Source organism: Ailuropoda melanoleuca, chromosome 16, assembly GCF_002007445.2.
Source record: "Ailuropoda melanoleuca isolate Jingjing chromosome 16, ASM200744v2, whole genome shotgun sequence".
Lineage (NCBI taxonomy): Eukaryota > Metazoa > Chordata > Mammalia > Carnivora > Ursidae > Ailuropoda > Ailuropoda melanoleuca.
Genome location: NC_048233.1, coordinates 11936984 through 11952203, shown reverse-complemented (window position 1 = coordinate 11952203; position 15220 = coordinate 11936984). Strand labels below are relative to the sequence as shown.

Genomic DNA, 15220 nt, shown 5'->3' with positions numbered 1-15220 from the left:
CCTTTACATCGGAATCCGGGGATGTACCGTATGGTGACTAACATAATATAATAAAAAATCATTTAAAAAAAATACTATTCCAGAGACTCTTGGATCATTCTACTAGCTTTTCAGGAGCTAACAACAAACACTTAAAAAGGTTAAGGGATGCCTGGGTGGCTCAGTCAAACCGCATCATCAGGCTCCTTGCTCGGCAGGGAGCCTGCTTCTCCCTCCGCGTGCTGCTCCCCCTGCTTGTGCATGCGCTCTCTCTCTCTGGCATATAAATAAATAAAATCTTTAAAAAAAAATTCAAGGCTAAATCAGGGTATTCAGGGAGAGAGCACTCACTATGGACAAGGTCTTGAATTAGGCACTCTACATGTTATCTCATGTTATTTCACACCATTTCAGGTGAGGGAAACAGCATCACACTCATCTTTTTCAGGTAAAGAGGGAAAAATTAATTCCTTTATTCAACAACCATTTACTGAACATCCACCACAGCCCAAACACTGTGAAAGTCCAGGAATATTAACATAAGAAGATGGGGTCCTAAACTGTAAGCTATACAGGCTCATGAAACACAGCAGACGTGAAATAAGCAAAAACATCATAAAGGGCAGGATATCAGTGTATATCGGAGTGCAGGGATGCATGTATACACACACATACAGAGATGCATAGTGATCTCTTTATTGTATATATGACAAAATTTTAGTCCAGAGAATTTCAGTATCAGAGCAGGGTCTAGAACCTAAGACTCCTGATTTGCATCATAGCAACTTGTCATGAGTTAACTCACTATCATCAAGTATGACTATTCCCCCAGATTTCACGCTAGGACTCATTGACTTGATCATATCATGCCCTGAAAAGGCTCTAAAACTGACAGGTGCTTTATATGCACTGCTATATTAATGTACATAGTCATCATTTACTGCAGCTCACTGTGACAGTAGGCACTTGATGGAGGGTGGTGGCGAACAGGTTAAATAACAAACTTTTTCATTTTATGCTTCCTTGAAATTTCCCTCTACTATTGTGGCTCTCCATGCCCACCAACTGAGGTCATGCCAATCTATTCCTTTAAAAATTCTGACTTAGCTTTTCCTCTCTACTCCTACTACCTATATTAGTATGAGCCCCACTCACAGGTTATTACAATAGGTTCTCAGTGGGTCTTCCTACCATCTCTCCTTTTCCACTCCCCCTTTCCTAGCTAATCCATCTTGCAAAGAGCTGCCAAGTTAGCCTTTCTTTTCAGCTTATTAAAATACCTTTGCTGTATCTTCCTTCATTGTAAAAAATTAGTATCTGACCATTATACAAAGAATAAACTTTAATGGCCTTTTGGCCATGTTACTCTCCAGCTCAAGAGAAGACCTCTGACTCAGCACTGCTTACTAGGTCACCGTATCCAGTATATCAGTTTGCTGTGGCTGCTGTGACAATTGCCACAAACTTGGTAGTGATTAAAACAACAGAAATGTATTCTTTCTGCTCTGGAGGCCGCAAGTTTGGCAGGGTTGCACTCCCTCTGGAGACCATAGAGGAGAATCCATTCCTTGCCTCTTCCAGCCTCTAGTAGCTATCAGCATGCCTTGATTTGTGGCTGTATCACTCCAATCTCCACCTCTGTGGTCATACTACCTCCACACCCGTCTGCCAAATCTCCCTTGGCCTCACTCTCCTGAGGACACTTGTCATTGGATTTAGGGCCCACTCAGATAATCTAGGATAAATTCTTCCTCTCAAAATCATTAATCACATTTTTTTTTTTTTGCCAAATAAGGTAATATTCAGTTTTACCATACAAGGTGATATTCACAGGTTCCAGGGATTAGGACATAGATGTATCTTTTTAGGGGCCACCATTCAGCCCACTACATCCAGGTTGCTGCTCGCCAAGCCAATCTTCTCTTTCTTACTCCCAACAGGGGCATCATATCAAGTCATGCCTCCTTAGGACCAGTCACCCCATCCCCTGCATCCCCACCTATCTTCACCATTTCTCTAAATGTTCCCTCCATCTCCCCAACATCTGGAACAGCAAATGTTATGCTTTCTTTGGTTAGGGTCAGCTCTAGCCCTCTTCCTCTGAAGCTGTCCCTGACAATCACCCCCATCCCATACGTCATTTTTCTTCTCCCATGTCTGGAACACATAGTGAGCACACTGAATTTATATGTCATATTGGTTTTTTTAGTGGCCTCACAGATTTAAGTTCTATCTCCTCCAAGTAATGTGAGCTCCTCAGGCACCAAACCTATGTTTTCTACTTCCGCAACCTCAACTGTATCCAGCCCGGAGACAGGCATTTAGGAGGCATTTATTAAAAGACTGATCGTTGAATAAGTAAATGCAAAGAAAAATTAGGAATATTCTGAAACTGACTTAAGTTGATATCACTACTATGACTGCCAACTTATAGAAGTTGTAAAAAAAAAAAAAAAAGCTCCCTCATAAGGGATATAAAATCTGAAAAACCAGTTAAGAACTCTTAACTACTTTACCACCCTTTTTGCACTTATTTACATCCTCATGCTCTAATTCTTAAGGCAACTCATAAAAGTTTCAAGCTGTTAAGTCTAACAGAATTATCGCATTTACAGGAAGGGGTAGGTAGCACAGCTCCAGCTAAAAACAAAAAAGAACAAGGCTTGTTTCACTCTTTTTAAAAATACGAAGTGAAAAGTTATCTCCAACTGATTAAAGAAAAATAAGATAGATATGAATGTTCCCAGCTAGTGCTCTTTACCACTTTAAAGAAAAAACAAGTAGCTGCATTTTCATTTGGTGTTAAGACTCCCAAAACTTCCTTCACAGCTGTGGGTTAGGCCTTTTATTTACCAGATCTTCAGAAAGTAAGTCTAATCACATCTTCCTGCTGCTAACCTTTCTGCCAGTTTTTCTAGTCAACGGAGGGACAAAGAAGATAAAGTAGGCCTCTCTGAACTGAGAGTTAACTCCTGCCTCTCCTCTCCCAACACCTATGCCTGTCCCGGCCCCCAGCTATGATTGTTTGAAGTTACTACATATATTTGAGCAACGCCTGAAACTGTTACAAACTGACTAAGAGTGGTCTATACCTAACTGTCTTTGCTTCTTTCCTGCCCACCTCTTTTTCAACAGCCACATTTTGGCTTCTAGCCTATCACTCCAGGGAAAATTCTCTCCTAGGTTCATAAACAATCTCCTATTTTCCAAGTCCAACGGATACTTTCTCACTGTTTACTTGACCCCCTTTTTTTTAGTAGCATCTCATATTGTAGACTAAGTCTACTCTTTAAAATTCTCTGCTCCCTTAGATAAATGGCATAATAGCCCTTTTTGTTCTCATTCTCCTGTATCACTAACCTCCCCTTTCCCATTTATGTTGCTGAGTCCTATTCCTCAGCCCCTTCTGATCATTTTATTGTTTTCTAGGGTTTTGTCTCTTTAGCTCTCTCTTCTGTCCACACTCTTCATCCCTGAAGGATTTTATGCATGCTCCATCAACCACAACCCAAACTGTAATAGTCTCAATATGGTCTTCAGCTCAGGCCTTTCTTATGAGCAATCTAACCAAGCTGGTGCAGAGTCGGAAAGCACTAGCATTTGTTGAGAACCCATGATGTACTAAGTTCTTTTGATATGAGCTCACATATATACAGCTGACTCTTGCACAACGTGAGGGTGATGGGTGCCAACCCCCGAGCAGTCAAAAAACCGTCTGTAACTTTTCATTCCCCCCAAAACTTGACTACTACTCGCCTACTGTTGACTGGAAGCTTTGCCAATAACATAAAAAGTCAATTGATGCATATTTTGTATGTTATATATATTTTATATTGTAATCCTACAATAAAGCTATAGAAAAGAAAATGTTATTAAGAAAATCATAAGGATGAAAAAATATATTTACAGTACTGTACTGTACTCATTTTTTAAAACTTCACGTGTAAGTGGAGCTGGGCAGTTCAAACCTGCATTGCTCAAAGGTCAACTGATTTTTTTTTCTTTTTAAGTAAGTTCTACACCCAGCATGGGGCCTGAACTCAGGACCCGAGATCAAGAGTTGCATGCTCTACTAACTGAGCCAGCCAGATGCCCCAAGGGTCAACTGTTATTACTTTTAATTCTCACAATAATTCATTAAAGTTTTATTAACCCATCCAATGAAGAAATTCAATTTGGAAGAGATGAAATAACCTATCTAAAATCATAATAGCTTGAAAGTGGTAGAAAGGAGATTTAAACTTTGGTTATATGCCAAAATCCATGTTCTTTCCTAACTGGACCATCTGGCTTCTAGTCTTATCCCAGTTCCTACATCTTTACCCTAATCCATTATCCATATAGCCATTAGCATTTTTTCCTTCAAAGACGCATATCCCATATTGTCACCTCTGCTTTAAAATCCTTCAACGGCTCCCCAACACCTAAGGCCTTGGTTTTCAACTTTGGTAAGTATATGAGCCAATCAGCAGGGAGCCTAATTAAAATTCAAATTCCCAAGCCTCATTCCCAAGATTGTGGGTCAGCAGGTGTTTTTTTTATTCCACACTTTGAAAAATACTGACCAAAATTTGTTAGCTTAACTTGTCAGGCATATCATGATCTGGCCCCTGCTTATTTTTCCATCCTTATCTCTGCCCACGTCTCTACTTGTGCTTATGCTCTAGCTCAGGGGTCAGCAACCTACAGCCCTGCTGGCACAGCCTGTTGCCAGTTTTGGTAAATAAAGTTTTATTAGAACATAGCCACACCCAGTCATTAAGTTCTGCCTGTGGTTACTTTTGTGCGAAAATGGCAGGGTTGAGTACTTGCAACAGAGATCAAAATGGCCGGCAAATAATTACTATCTGGTCCTTCACTGAAAATTTGCCAATTCCTGCTCTAACTTATAGCATAATACTTATTATCCAGCACAATATGCTTTAGTGCAAGATATTTCTTCTTTCCCATTTTCTGGAGGACTCCTATTCTTCCTCACAGATTCACTCCTACTGTGTGAACCCATGTCTGACATGCCCAGAGAGGTACCCATTCTTACTGCTCCAAAAGCACTTTGCCTCTATTGCCCTTATTTTTTACCTCACTATATTGTAAGGACTATTCTATCTGTCTGCTTAGTCCTTTGAAATGTAAGTTCCCAAGAATAGTTATAAACTTTTTGACCTTTGTATCTCTGTCTAGCATAATGCATGTACATATTAGGTGTCCAACAAATATTTAATGAATTAATGAATGAATGAACTTTCCTGAAAACCTTAAAAGAGCTAATCATTCTGAATAAGAATATGTAAACTTAGATTTCAAATGGTTTCTGTATTATTGAAATTACTCCTTAGGGTTAAACTTTCTATTGAGGTGCCCTAGGTAAAATGTGCATGTAACCTAGACAGGAAAGGAAGGCACATTAAATCTGTCAGAGATTTGTTTAGTAGAGTCGCTGGCTCTTCTGTTTTGGTCTTGTGGATAGCACTGATGAAGAGGAGGATAGGAAAAGCAGAAAATGTCTGGGTTTTGTGGCACTGCTCAAGGCGGGTAGCTCCAACTATAGCAAAGGATGGATAAAAGGTTAATAGGATTCAGGGGCCAAATGACACATCTGAGAATGTCAAAGACGTTTTTTGGCCAAGTTAAAAATTTTGCAAGAACCAACGCTAGTCAGAACAACTGAATGGAACAGAAGACCCTGTCTTCTTACCTAAGAGGTATGGAAGGTGTGAGAAACCTTATATTCAGATGATCATGTGTAATACAGGTAGACAGGAGGTCTATGAAGTCTATGAAGGAGAACACCGTCCACCTTAGCATACTGTGGCCAGCGTCTGGACCACTCTCGTCAGTTGCTCAACTGAATCTTGATGCCGTAAACTGTCAGGCAATACAGTATGGCAGTCTTTTACCAGCTTGGTCTGTGGCAGGAACACATCTGGTCTAGGATATTTCAATTTATATCAGTCATTGATTCAATAAACATAAAAGTCAATATAAAATAAAAAAAGAACCTTCTGCCTATGATCAAAGCCTCTGAAAATAGCACACTTTTATTTTCTTTGTAATCGAATGCAGCAGGTCAGGAAGAAGCTTTCATAAAAACAAGAGCTTCTGCCTAGTGGTAGACATGCAGGTGGGCTCAGGAAACTACCTTTCTCACACAATCTGACAGTTAAATACACAGCTTAAGTTTATTTCATCATCCATCCCATTGCCCCATCCCATCTGGGGGCACAGTTAGGAGCAAAGGGCAGTGTAGGTATAAACATGCTGCAAATGTTAAGAATAACACACAATTAAGAATTACTAAAATAAGCATGTCAGGTACCTACTGCACTGTGCTAAGGACCAAAGAAGTCACTCCTAGGTTACAATAACATTTTTTTTGTGTGTTTACTATGTGTTAGACTCTGTACTCAATGCTTTATAATAATGCATTATCCCTAATCCTCAACAAAGCCTGTGAAAAAGGTATTGACCATTTAACAGATAAAATGGAAACTCAGAAAGGTTAATTAACTCAGCCAAGATTTTTCTTTCCAAACTAGCCTAGTAGAGATCTACTTGGTGTTTGAGCTCTGCTACTTAGCACTTTCCCAAGCCCCCACTTTTAGATGCCCATCTACCTCGTGCTTTATTTTTGCCATTTGCCATTGTCTATATGTACTCTGGCTGGGTGGCTCAATGGAGCACACTGATTAATAAAGCCCAGGTACATCAGGGCAATTTTCTTAATGCCACTCTGTTCCAATTTAATCCAATCACTATGAGTGAGTATTCTATGCTGTATCAGGCACAATGCTAGATGGTAGAAAGGTAAAGCTGTACTTCCCATTCAAATCTGTCCTACTCTGACTCCAGAAAGCTAGATGACAGAATGTGGAGCGCTCCTGGCAAAATCATTCCTCACCACTGATGAAAACAATTCAGAAGGGAAGCCTGGGTCAGCACCGATGAAAACAACTCAGAAGGGGCACCCAGTCAGTTAAGTATCTACCTTTGGCTCAGGTCATGATCACCAGGACCTGGGAACAAGCCCTGCCCCGTGTTGGGCTCCCCACTCAGCAGGGAGTCTGCTTCTCCCTCTGACCCGCCCCGCACCCCGTCAAATAAATACATAGTTTTAAAAATTATATTAAAAAAACCAAACAACTCAGAATACAGAATCTTTATATAGGGAAGTCCTCACATCATCATCACCTGTTTCCCTGGCCTGCTCATTCAAATACTGTCTCTCTAGAACTGCTGCTCCTGCCCACTTCATCCTCTTCCTACTCCCCTGGCCTTACGGTCAGCCAGTTTGTCGTCCTTTATGCTCTCCCACCATTATTCAGCACAACCACCATAATTCCAAGCTCCAACTCTCACCTCCCTTATGGAGGAGAAATGGAACCCGAGATGGAACTCCATCACCTATACATAACGTGAGGAGAAAATGTGTTTTGTGTTTATGTATGTATATGCTAGGAAGACAATATAATTCTGCAGGACTATAACAACTAGAGCACAGAGAAAGGCAGGGCTGGGAGCTGCCAAAGACTTAAGAGCTGTTTCATACTGCCTGACTGCTGGAAGAGCAGTCCGATCCTGCTGTACATGGCATTTAAATATTACTCATCCACAACTGCGACGTTTATTCAAAGTGAAAGTAGTGTATTCACAGAGGCATTATCCATCCAGAGACATGTGGAATGGATTTTCTTTTCCGTAATCATTAAAGATTTAAGAAACTGATGGTTTCTAAAAACAACGAATTAAAAAGAATGAGAACTGAGTTCATTTTTGCTTACCTGTGAACCCCATAGGAAGTTATGGATAGTCTACTCCCCAGATTTAACTTCACTCTTTTGGGGAAAAACAATAAAATTTTATACCCTCCACTACCATTTGCTAGTTTTAGAAATAACTCCTATGTGATTTTATAGGTAAGTAAAATAACTCCAAATCCTATGTATTTTTCTTGGACTTGAGACTACTGAAGACTTTGAGAAAGTTATTAAATGTTTCAAAAGTCTGAAACGGAAACTAAAAATTTTATAGAATATATCACGAGAGCCTCAAATTAAGGAAATTAAAGAACAATGTTATTTTAGCAACCTTAAAGAGCCAAATGTCATTTTCTGCAAAAGATAATGGATACAGTATTCAGATTTACTATCAAAATTAATACTGAACAATCAAGCTAGCAAGACTTTCACGGAAAAATTATTTTCTGATGTTTCTGGAAAACTTTCAGAACTCCCCCTTTCTGTCTTGAAAACACCACTTCCTGTTAGGATTTGCTACTTCACAAGCAAACTGTTTCTCCAGGTGAGTCTCAATTCCACAGTAGTGTGCTTGGCTTTCCCTTCCATCTATCACTTTGCTCAGAGCCTTCTGTAAGAACAGGAAGAGGAGATAACGTAGAATAACGCAAGCAGCGCAGAGAAGCTAGAAATTTTTTCATTCTAAGGATGGGTGAAACAAAAACGTGAAAGCAGCAAAGTGTTACTGGTTAGGTGGAAGGTGAAAGGGCACCCAAACAAAGGAAAAAGCTAGCTCGAGCAATATGCCAGACTGTCGAAAGTAAGACTTCTGAAAGGCATACAGAAGGAGTGATTTCTACTTCAAAACTGCCAAAGTCTATTAGTCTGACTCCTTAAAAAAAAAAAAAAGTCAATCTCCTAAACATTCTAAAACACCAATAAGCTGGCCATCCCTACCTTCATGAAACAAAACTAGACAACACTAATGTGGATAGACGTAAAGAAAGAAATAGGTTATACGTAAACTATACGAATTAGCCAATAATGAACAATGCCTCTTAGAATCATAGAGATAAGTGATCTGGACGGCAAAAGGGGGATGGTGGTAGGATACTGAGATAGATAAACAGAAGGAATTCACTACTTTTCTTAGAGAAGGCTTTCTAGAGGAGGTTAGATTCTGGACGAATAGCAACAGGAGCTTAGCAGAGTGTTCCAACCAACCACAGGAAAATAGCTCAGAGGGGGAGTGAACTGATTATATGAATGGGGCATTGAGTAAGGGAGCCTGAGAGAAGAAAGGGGAACCTTCAAGGGGAATAGGGCTGGTTCAGGGTGCCCTAATTAAGGTCTCCAAACTGGAGAAAATCTGGGAGGCGGGCAGGGGAAGGCAAAAAGAAAAAGCACGGTAGTTTCTTCATTTACTTCGCTAGGCAAGTCAAGGACTAGGGTTTGCACTACCTGGAAACGCTGACAAACAGGCTGGCCCTGGGAGTGAAAATTTTCCAGAGGAGAGGGCCCTTTCTGGAAAGACGCAGCCCCCTGTTCCCTGAATTCCTGGCTGGGTACCATGGGGTAATAACTGGAGGCGCAGGGATGTCTAAGGCAGGTGTTTCCTGGGTGTTGGCGTGGCTACCAGGCTGAGGTTCAGCGGCGGGTCTAGCACTTAGCGACAAGCAGGCGGCGGCGGCGGCGGCGGCAGCTGCGCGTGCAAACCACAGAACTTACCTTACTGTCATCCATCTCGGCGGACAGGCCGGCCTGGCCAGGCGTTCCCTCCCCCTGCCCTCCCCCGGCTCAGCCGGCCTGGCCCGGCCCGGCCCCCGCCCCGGGGGAAGAAGGGGATATGGTTCTGACTGTCTCCTCCTCTTGCCTAACAGTTCGCTTCCCTGATGCCACAGTCACGGGGACGAGGGACCAGTTCAGGAATGACAGAGCGGACCCTGGAGGCGGCCCAAAACGCCTCCGTTCGCCGCCGCCGCCTCCTCCTCCCCCTCCATGACAGTCTCGGGGTGTGTTTACAGACGCCCTGGAGAGCCGCCCGGACGGGAGGGTGGGCGGGAGCACTGCACGCGAAATGGCCTCTTCGGGTGCCGTAGTCGGCGGAATTCTGGGAATTGTAGTTTTCCCTAAGGCACTATCTGCAGGGCTGACTAGGAAGAAAACTACAATGTCCACATACCCTCGGCAAGGCGTCTGTTTTCCTCCTGCCGGCGAGCGCTGCGGGGGAGGAGCCAGGCAGGAGGCCAGACTACGTTTCCAACAGTGAGCTCCCTTGGACTAACAGCGCTCTGGGCACGGGTGGGGCGAGTTTGGGGCCCTGCAGAAGCCCGCCCCAAGGAGGAGCTCTGGGAGCCGGCCCTCCTCCGGAACACCGAGGAAACTCTGAAGGTTCTTTATTAAAAAAATAAATAAATAAAATAGAGAGAAAGAGAAAACTAAGAATGTACAGTGCTGCCGCTGTTTTGGGAAACATTTGGGCAGTTCCTCACAATATTAGACATAGAATTACCATATAGCCAACAATTCCAAAGAAATGAAAGCAACCTCCACATGAAAACTTGTACACCGATGTTCTATCCTAGAAGCATTATTCATAATAGTCAAAAAGTGGAAACAACCCAAATGTCCGTCAGCGAATGAATGGGTCGGATAAATGTGGTATGTATGTGCAGAGGAATTTTATTAGACCATAAAAAGGAATGAAGTGCTGATGGATGCTGCAGTGTGGATGAGCCTTGACAAGCGAAATGAAGAGCCTCATTTTGTAGATTCCCTTTATAATGGAAGGTCCAGAATAGGTAATTGAAAGAAACCAGTTAGCAAGTGGTTGACAGGGGCTAGGGTTGGGAATAGCAGGGAAGCAGGGCAGGTATGGGGAGGGGTTGTTAATGGGCACTGGTTTTCTTTTTTGAGGTGCTGAAAATGTTCAAAAATTAAGGTCACCTGGCTGGCTTCTTGCGTAGAGCATGGGACTCAGTCTCGAGTTATGAGTTTGAGCTCACATTGGGTGTATCAATTAATTAAAAAAATCTTGGAAGGAAGGAAGGGAAGAAAAATGTGCTAAAATTGATTTGGCAATGGCTGCACAACTCTGTGAATATACTAAAAATTACTGAATTGTGGGGCGCCTGGCCTGGCTGGTTCAGTCGGTGGATTGTGGGAGTCCTTTTCTCCGGGTCTTGAGTTCAAACCCTGAATTGGGCATAGAGCTTACTTTAAAAAAAAAAGAAAGAAAGAAAGAAAGAAAACAAAACTCCATACTGAATTGTATGTTTTATTTTATTTTATTATTTATTTTTATTTATTTATTTATTTTTAAAGATTTTATTTATTTATTTGACAGAGATAGAGACAGCCAGCGAGAGAGAACACAAGCAGGGGGAGTAGGAGAGGAAGAAGCAGGCTCATAGCGGAAGAGCCTGATGTGGGGCTCAATCCCATAACGCCAGGATCACGCCCTAAGCCGAAGGGAGACGCTTTAACCACTGTGCCACCCAGGCGCCCCTATTTATTTATTTTTAGAGAGAGAACGAGATCAAGAGTGGGGTGAGGGGGGGCAGATGGAGATAGAATCGAAAGCAGACCCTGTGCAGATGTGGGGCTGGATCCAACAACCCTGAGATCATGACCTGAGCCAAAACCAAGAGTCAGGCACTTACCTGACTGAGCCATCCAGGTGGCCCCTGAATTGTGCATTTTAAAGGAATGAATTTGGGTACTTAGGTGGCCCAGCTGGTTAAGCGTCTGCCTTCAGATTGGGTCATGATCCCAAAGTCCTGGGATCGAGTCCTTCCTGGCGATCCCTACTCAGCAGGGAGTCTACTCCCTTTACCCTTACCCCCTGCTTGTGATCTCTCTCTCTCTACTTCTCTCTCTCAAGTAAATAACTAAAATAAAATCTTGAAAAAAATGAAAAAAAAAGTGAATTTTACAGTATGTGACTTGTATCAATAAAACCATTAAGAAATAACTAAGAGGGTCTTTGCATACCCCTGATTTTAAAAAGTCAATGGTTTTTTGTTGTTTTAGCCTAAATTAAACCATTGAGAATTTGATAAAGATTCGTTAATGTTCCTTAATGTTATTCTGGAGAACTCTTTGACCCAGTCCTTTTCAAAGATTCCTAAAACCCTTCCAAAATTCCATTGAGGTAGAGTTCCCAGATTTAGCAATAAATATACAGAACACTCACATTTAATTTTAGGATAAACAAGTAACTTTTTAGTATAAGTATGTCCCATACAATATTTAAGACACACTTTTACTAAAAGAAAGTATTTGTTGTTTATCTGAAAATCAAATTTAACTGGGTGCCTTCTATTTTATCTTTTAACTCCAAATTGAGGAAGGGTAATTGAGGCATACCTTGTTTTACTGTACTTTATTGTGCTTTTTTACAAATGAAACGTTTGTGGCAACCCTGCCTTGAACTAGTCTATTGATGCCATTTTCTCAACAGCATTTTATCACTTTGTGTCTCTGTGTCACATTTTGGTAATTCTCACAATATTTCTTCCTTCCTTTCTTTTTTTTTTTTTTTAAGATTTATTTATTTGAGAAAGAGAGAAAGAGAGCAGGGAGGAGGGGCAGAGGGAGAAGCAGATCCCCCATTGAGCACAGAGTCCATGGTGGGGCTTGCTTTCATGACCCTGACTGAGATCTTGACCTGAGCCGGAACCAAGAGTCAGTCATTTAACTGACTGAGCCACCCAGATGCCCCAATTCTCACAGTATTTCAAACTTTTTCATTATGATTATGTTTGGTACGGTGATCTGTGATTAGTGATTCGTGATTATGACTTGCTGAAAGCTCTAGATGATTTTTTGGCAATAAAGATTTTTTCGCTAAGGTATGTATACTTTTTTTTTTTAAAAGAAATAATGCCATTGCACACTTAATAGACTGCAATATAGTGTAAACATAACTTTTACATACACTTGGAAACCAAAAAATTCATTTGACTTGCTTTACTGTAGTGGTCTGAGAACTGAACCCACAATATCTCCGAGGTATGTCTATAACAGGAAAGTTGAGTCATCTCTGACTGATCTATATAATGCTTCAGAGGAACTAAAGCAGGTCACTTCCTCGGGGTAAAAGCCACGTAGCCAGGTCTTGAGGCTGGTAATGGGTCTGGCATGCTGGGGTTTCAGCAGTTGGGCCCACCCAAGGGCACACCTGTAACCCCCCAAACTGCATTCATGGAGGTCTCAGAGACACCTAGCCACATCCTTTCTGATGACCAGGGGAGCACAAGTCTGTGCTCGTGGGAAGAGCTCTCTTCCTCTGCCCCCCCCCCCAATACCCCTTTTGTTCTACACCTCCAGGGGCTGCTTTCCACCCCTTTCTAGCTTCCTTCTACTGTGCCCAGCCTGGCCTCAGTTCTGCTTCCCTAGCTATGCCCTTGTCGCTAAGTCCTCTTCTTTGAGGTGGAACTGCTTTTCTCCTGGGTTAGTCCTCTACCACTCTCTTCCTGCATCGCAGCTGACAAAAGTGCACCCAGTCCTCTGTAATGGTACTTACCCATCTCGTCCTTCCACAGACGCTGTGTGTGAGCTGTTTGCAGACTCAATCACCAGCCCCTCAGGAAGGAGAGCTAAGACCTTTTGAACCATGTAGTGGAAATCTAAAAACATGCAGGAAAGTATGTACACCAGTTTCAGGAGAGTGGTTTTCTCAAGGTGGGGAGGGAGGGACTTGGGGTGAGGAGTGGTTAGTTGTATATTTAACTTTTAAAGAGATGGAGCAATTATGTTAACTCTGGAAGTAGAGTTGTGTTGTCATCTTTGTATTTCTGAACATTTGAAATATTACACAATTAAAATAGAAATTCATTTTTTAATTTTTTTAAAGATTTTATTTATTTATTTGAGAGAGAGAGAGTTCAGAGCAAGAGAGGGAGCATGAGCAGGGGGAGGGGCAGAGGGAGAAGCAGACTCCCCACTGAGCTGGATCCCAGGATGCCAGGATCATGACCTGAGCCAAGGCTGACTGAGCCACCCAGGCACCCCTTAAAATAGAAATTTAAATTTAAGAATTATAAACATGCTCACTTTAGAAAGTGTGGAACTACTTTCGAAATTTTTTAAATTTAATTTATAAAAATAAACCTTAATCACATCATAAAATGAGACTTTGTAAGGGACCGCAAATCTTACGAAGAAGTATCGTGTAGTCATGTTAAACATTTGCTGAGAAGTACCCAGAATTGGTAACAAAAAGATGAGGAAGAACAAGAGAGTATTAGTTTCTATAAGTATAAATCCTCAAGGAGTTTATAATCCAAGAAGAAATTCACACATACGGGGACTATGGGCAATCACTAAACAAGGCATCTGGTGAAAATGATACAGACCAAACTTAATACCCATGTGCTAGATTGTTCAGAGTGGGTAGGGAGCGCCAAGCACCAGACTGATCCCTGGAAAGGTAAGGTGAACACAGCAAATGTACTTTTTTATTTTTAAAGGAGTGGCCGGAAGTTTAGAAGAATATTTTCTCAGGGTGCTGAGCCTGTTTATATTCACGATCTTCAATTTTTTTCCTCCTCAAAAGGAAACTCCCAGGCACGCAATTCCTTCTAAAAATGCATATAATTTTCTCCTCCCTCCCCTCCCCACTCCTCCCTCCCCAGCACACACACAACACGTTTCATGTACTCCCAGACACCCCACGTAGAGGCACTGTTGGCCTACGATGCATCCAGCCTCTGCTGCTGCTGCGGAGCTTCTTGTAGTGAATTCCTAAGCAGCATGGCACACACCCACTCCCACTAGGTCTGCATGCCTTCCATGCCCTCATCTCTCTCTCCTGTTCTCCTTACCACTAGGGCTGAAGGAGCACAGGTGTCTAAACAGAGCCAAGACGATCATGTTACTCCCTGGGCCACATGGGTCTGCTTGGCACAGATCCCCTGGGGAACATCAGAGAGAAAGGAAGCTCATTAAAATAACTTGTTAGGCTCCAGCTGGCTTCCCACTAAGTTTGACACACGAGTCGAAGAATTTAAAAATTATCGAGCCCTTTCCAAACTTTCCTTGGAAATGAAAATTGTTTCACTCAGTCCTGGCATGGAGATTTTGGTTAGACCCATCTCCAATCTCAAAATAGCAATAATTAAAAACAAAGCCTACCAAGAAAGAAAACAAAGGTGGCCATGAAATCCACCGTAATAACTTCTGACCCACCCTAACGCGAACCATACGTTTGGGGAAGAAGGTATCCCAGAGTCAGCCCAGAAGTGACCCATCGTGACTTCTCTGTCCCTGCCTTGTCATTTCAGAGAGTTGATCATCTCTGAAATGAGTGATAAGGATTTTAAAATGCGGCATGGTCGTACAGTGAATTTGTGGGTAGTTCAAATTACGACATAAAGGCTGAGAGAGGACAGGAGGATAGCTATTCAAAGGGAAAAACAAACCACTGATTGAAGAGAGGTAGGGGGTGGCATGCGATTAAGTGAAGAAGGCAAGGGAACAAAATTAACCTTATTATAGAAACCACA

General features: G+C 42.1%; 1 protein-coding gene across 1 annotated transcript in view; it reads right to left on the bottom strand.

Moving 5' to 3' along the window:
- The window catches only part of CREBL2 (cAMP responsive element binding protein like 2), a 26065-nt gene extending 16287 nt beyond the window's left edge, over window positions 1-9778 (bottom strand). Inside the window, exon 1 of the mRNA XM_034645611.1 lies at window positions 9441-9778. Coding sequence (XP_034501502.1) covers window positions 9441-9455 — 15 coding nt within the window. The 5' untranslated portion in view covers window positions 9456-9778. The remainder of the gene's footprint in view (window positions 1-9440) is intronic.
- Window positions 9779-15220: the final 5442 nt, after the last annotated feature.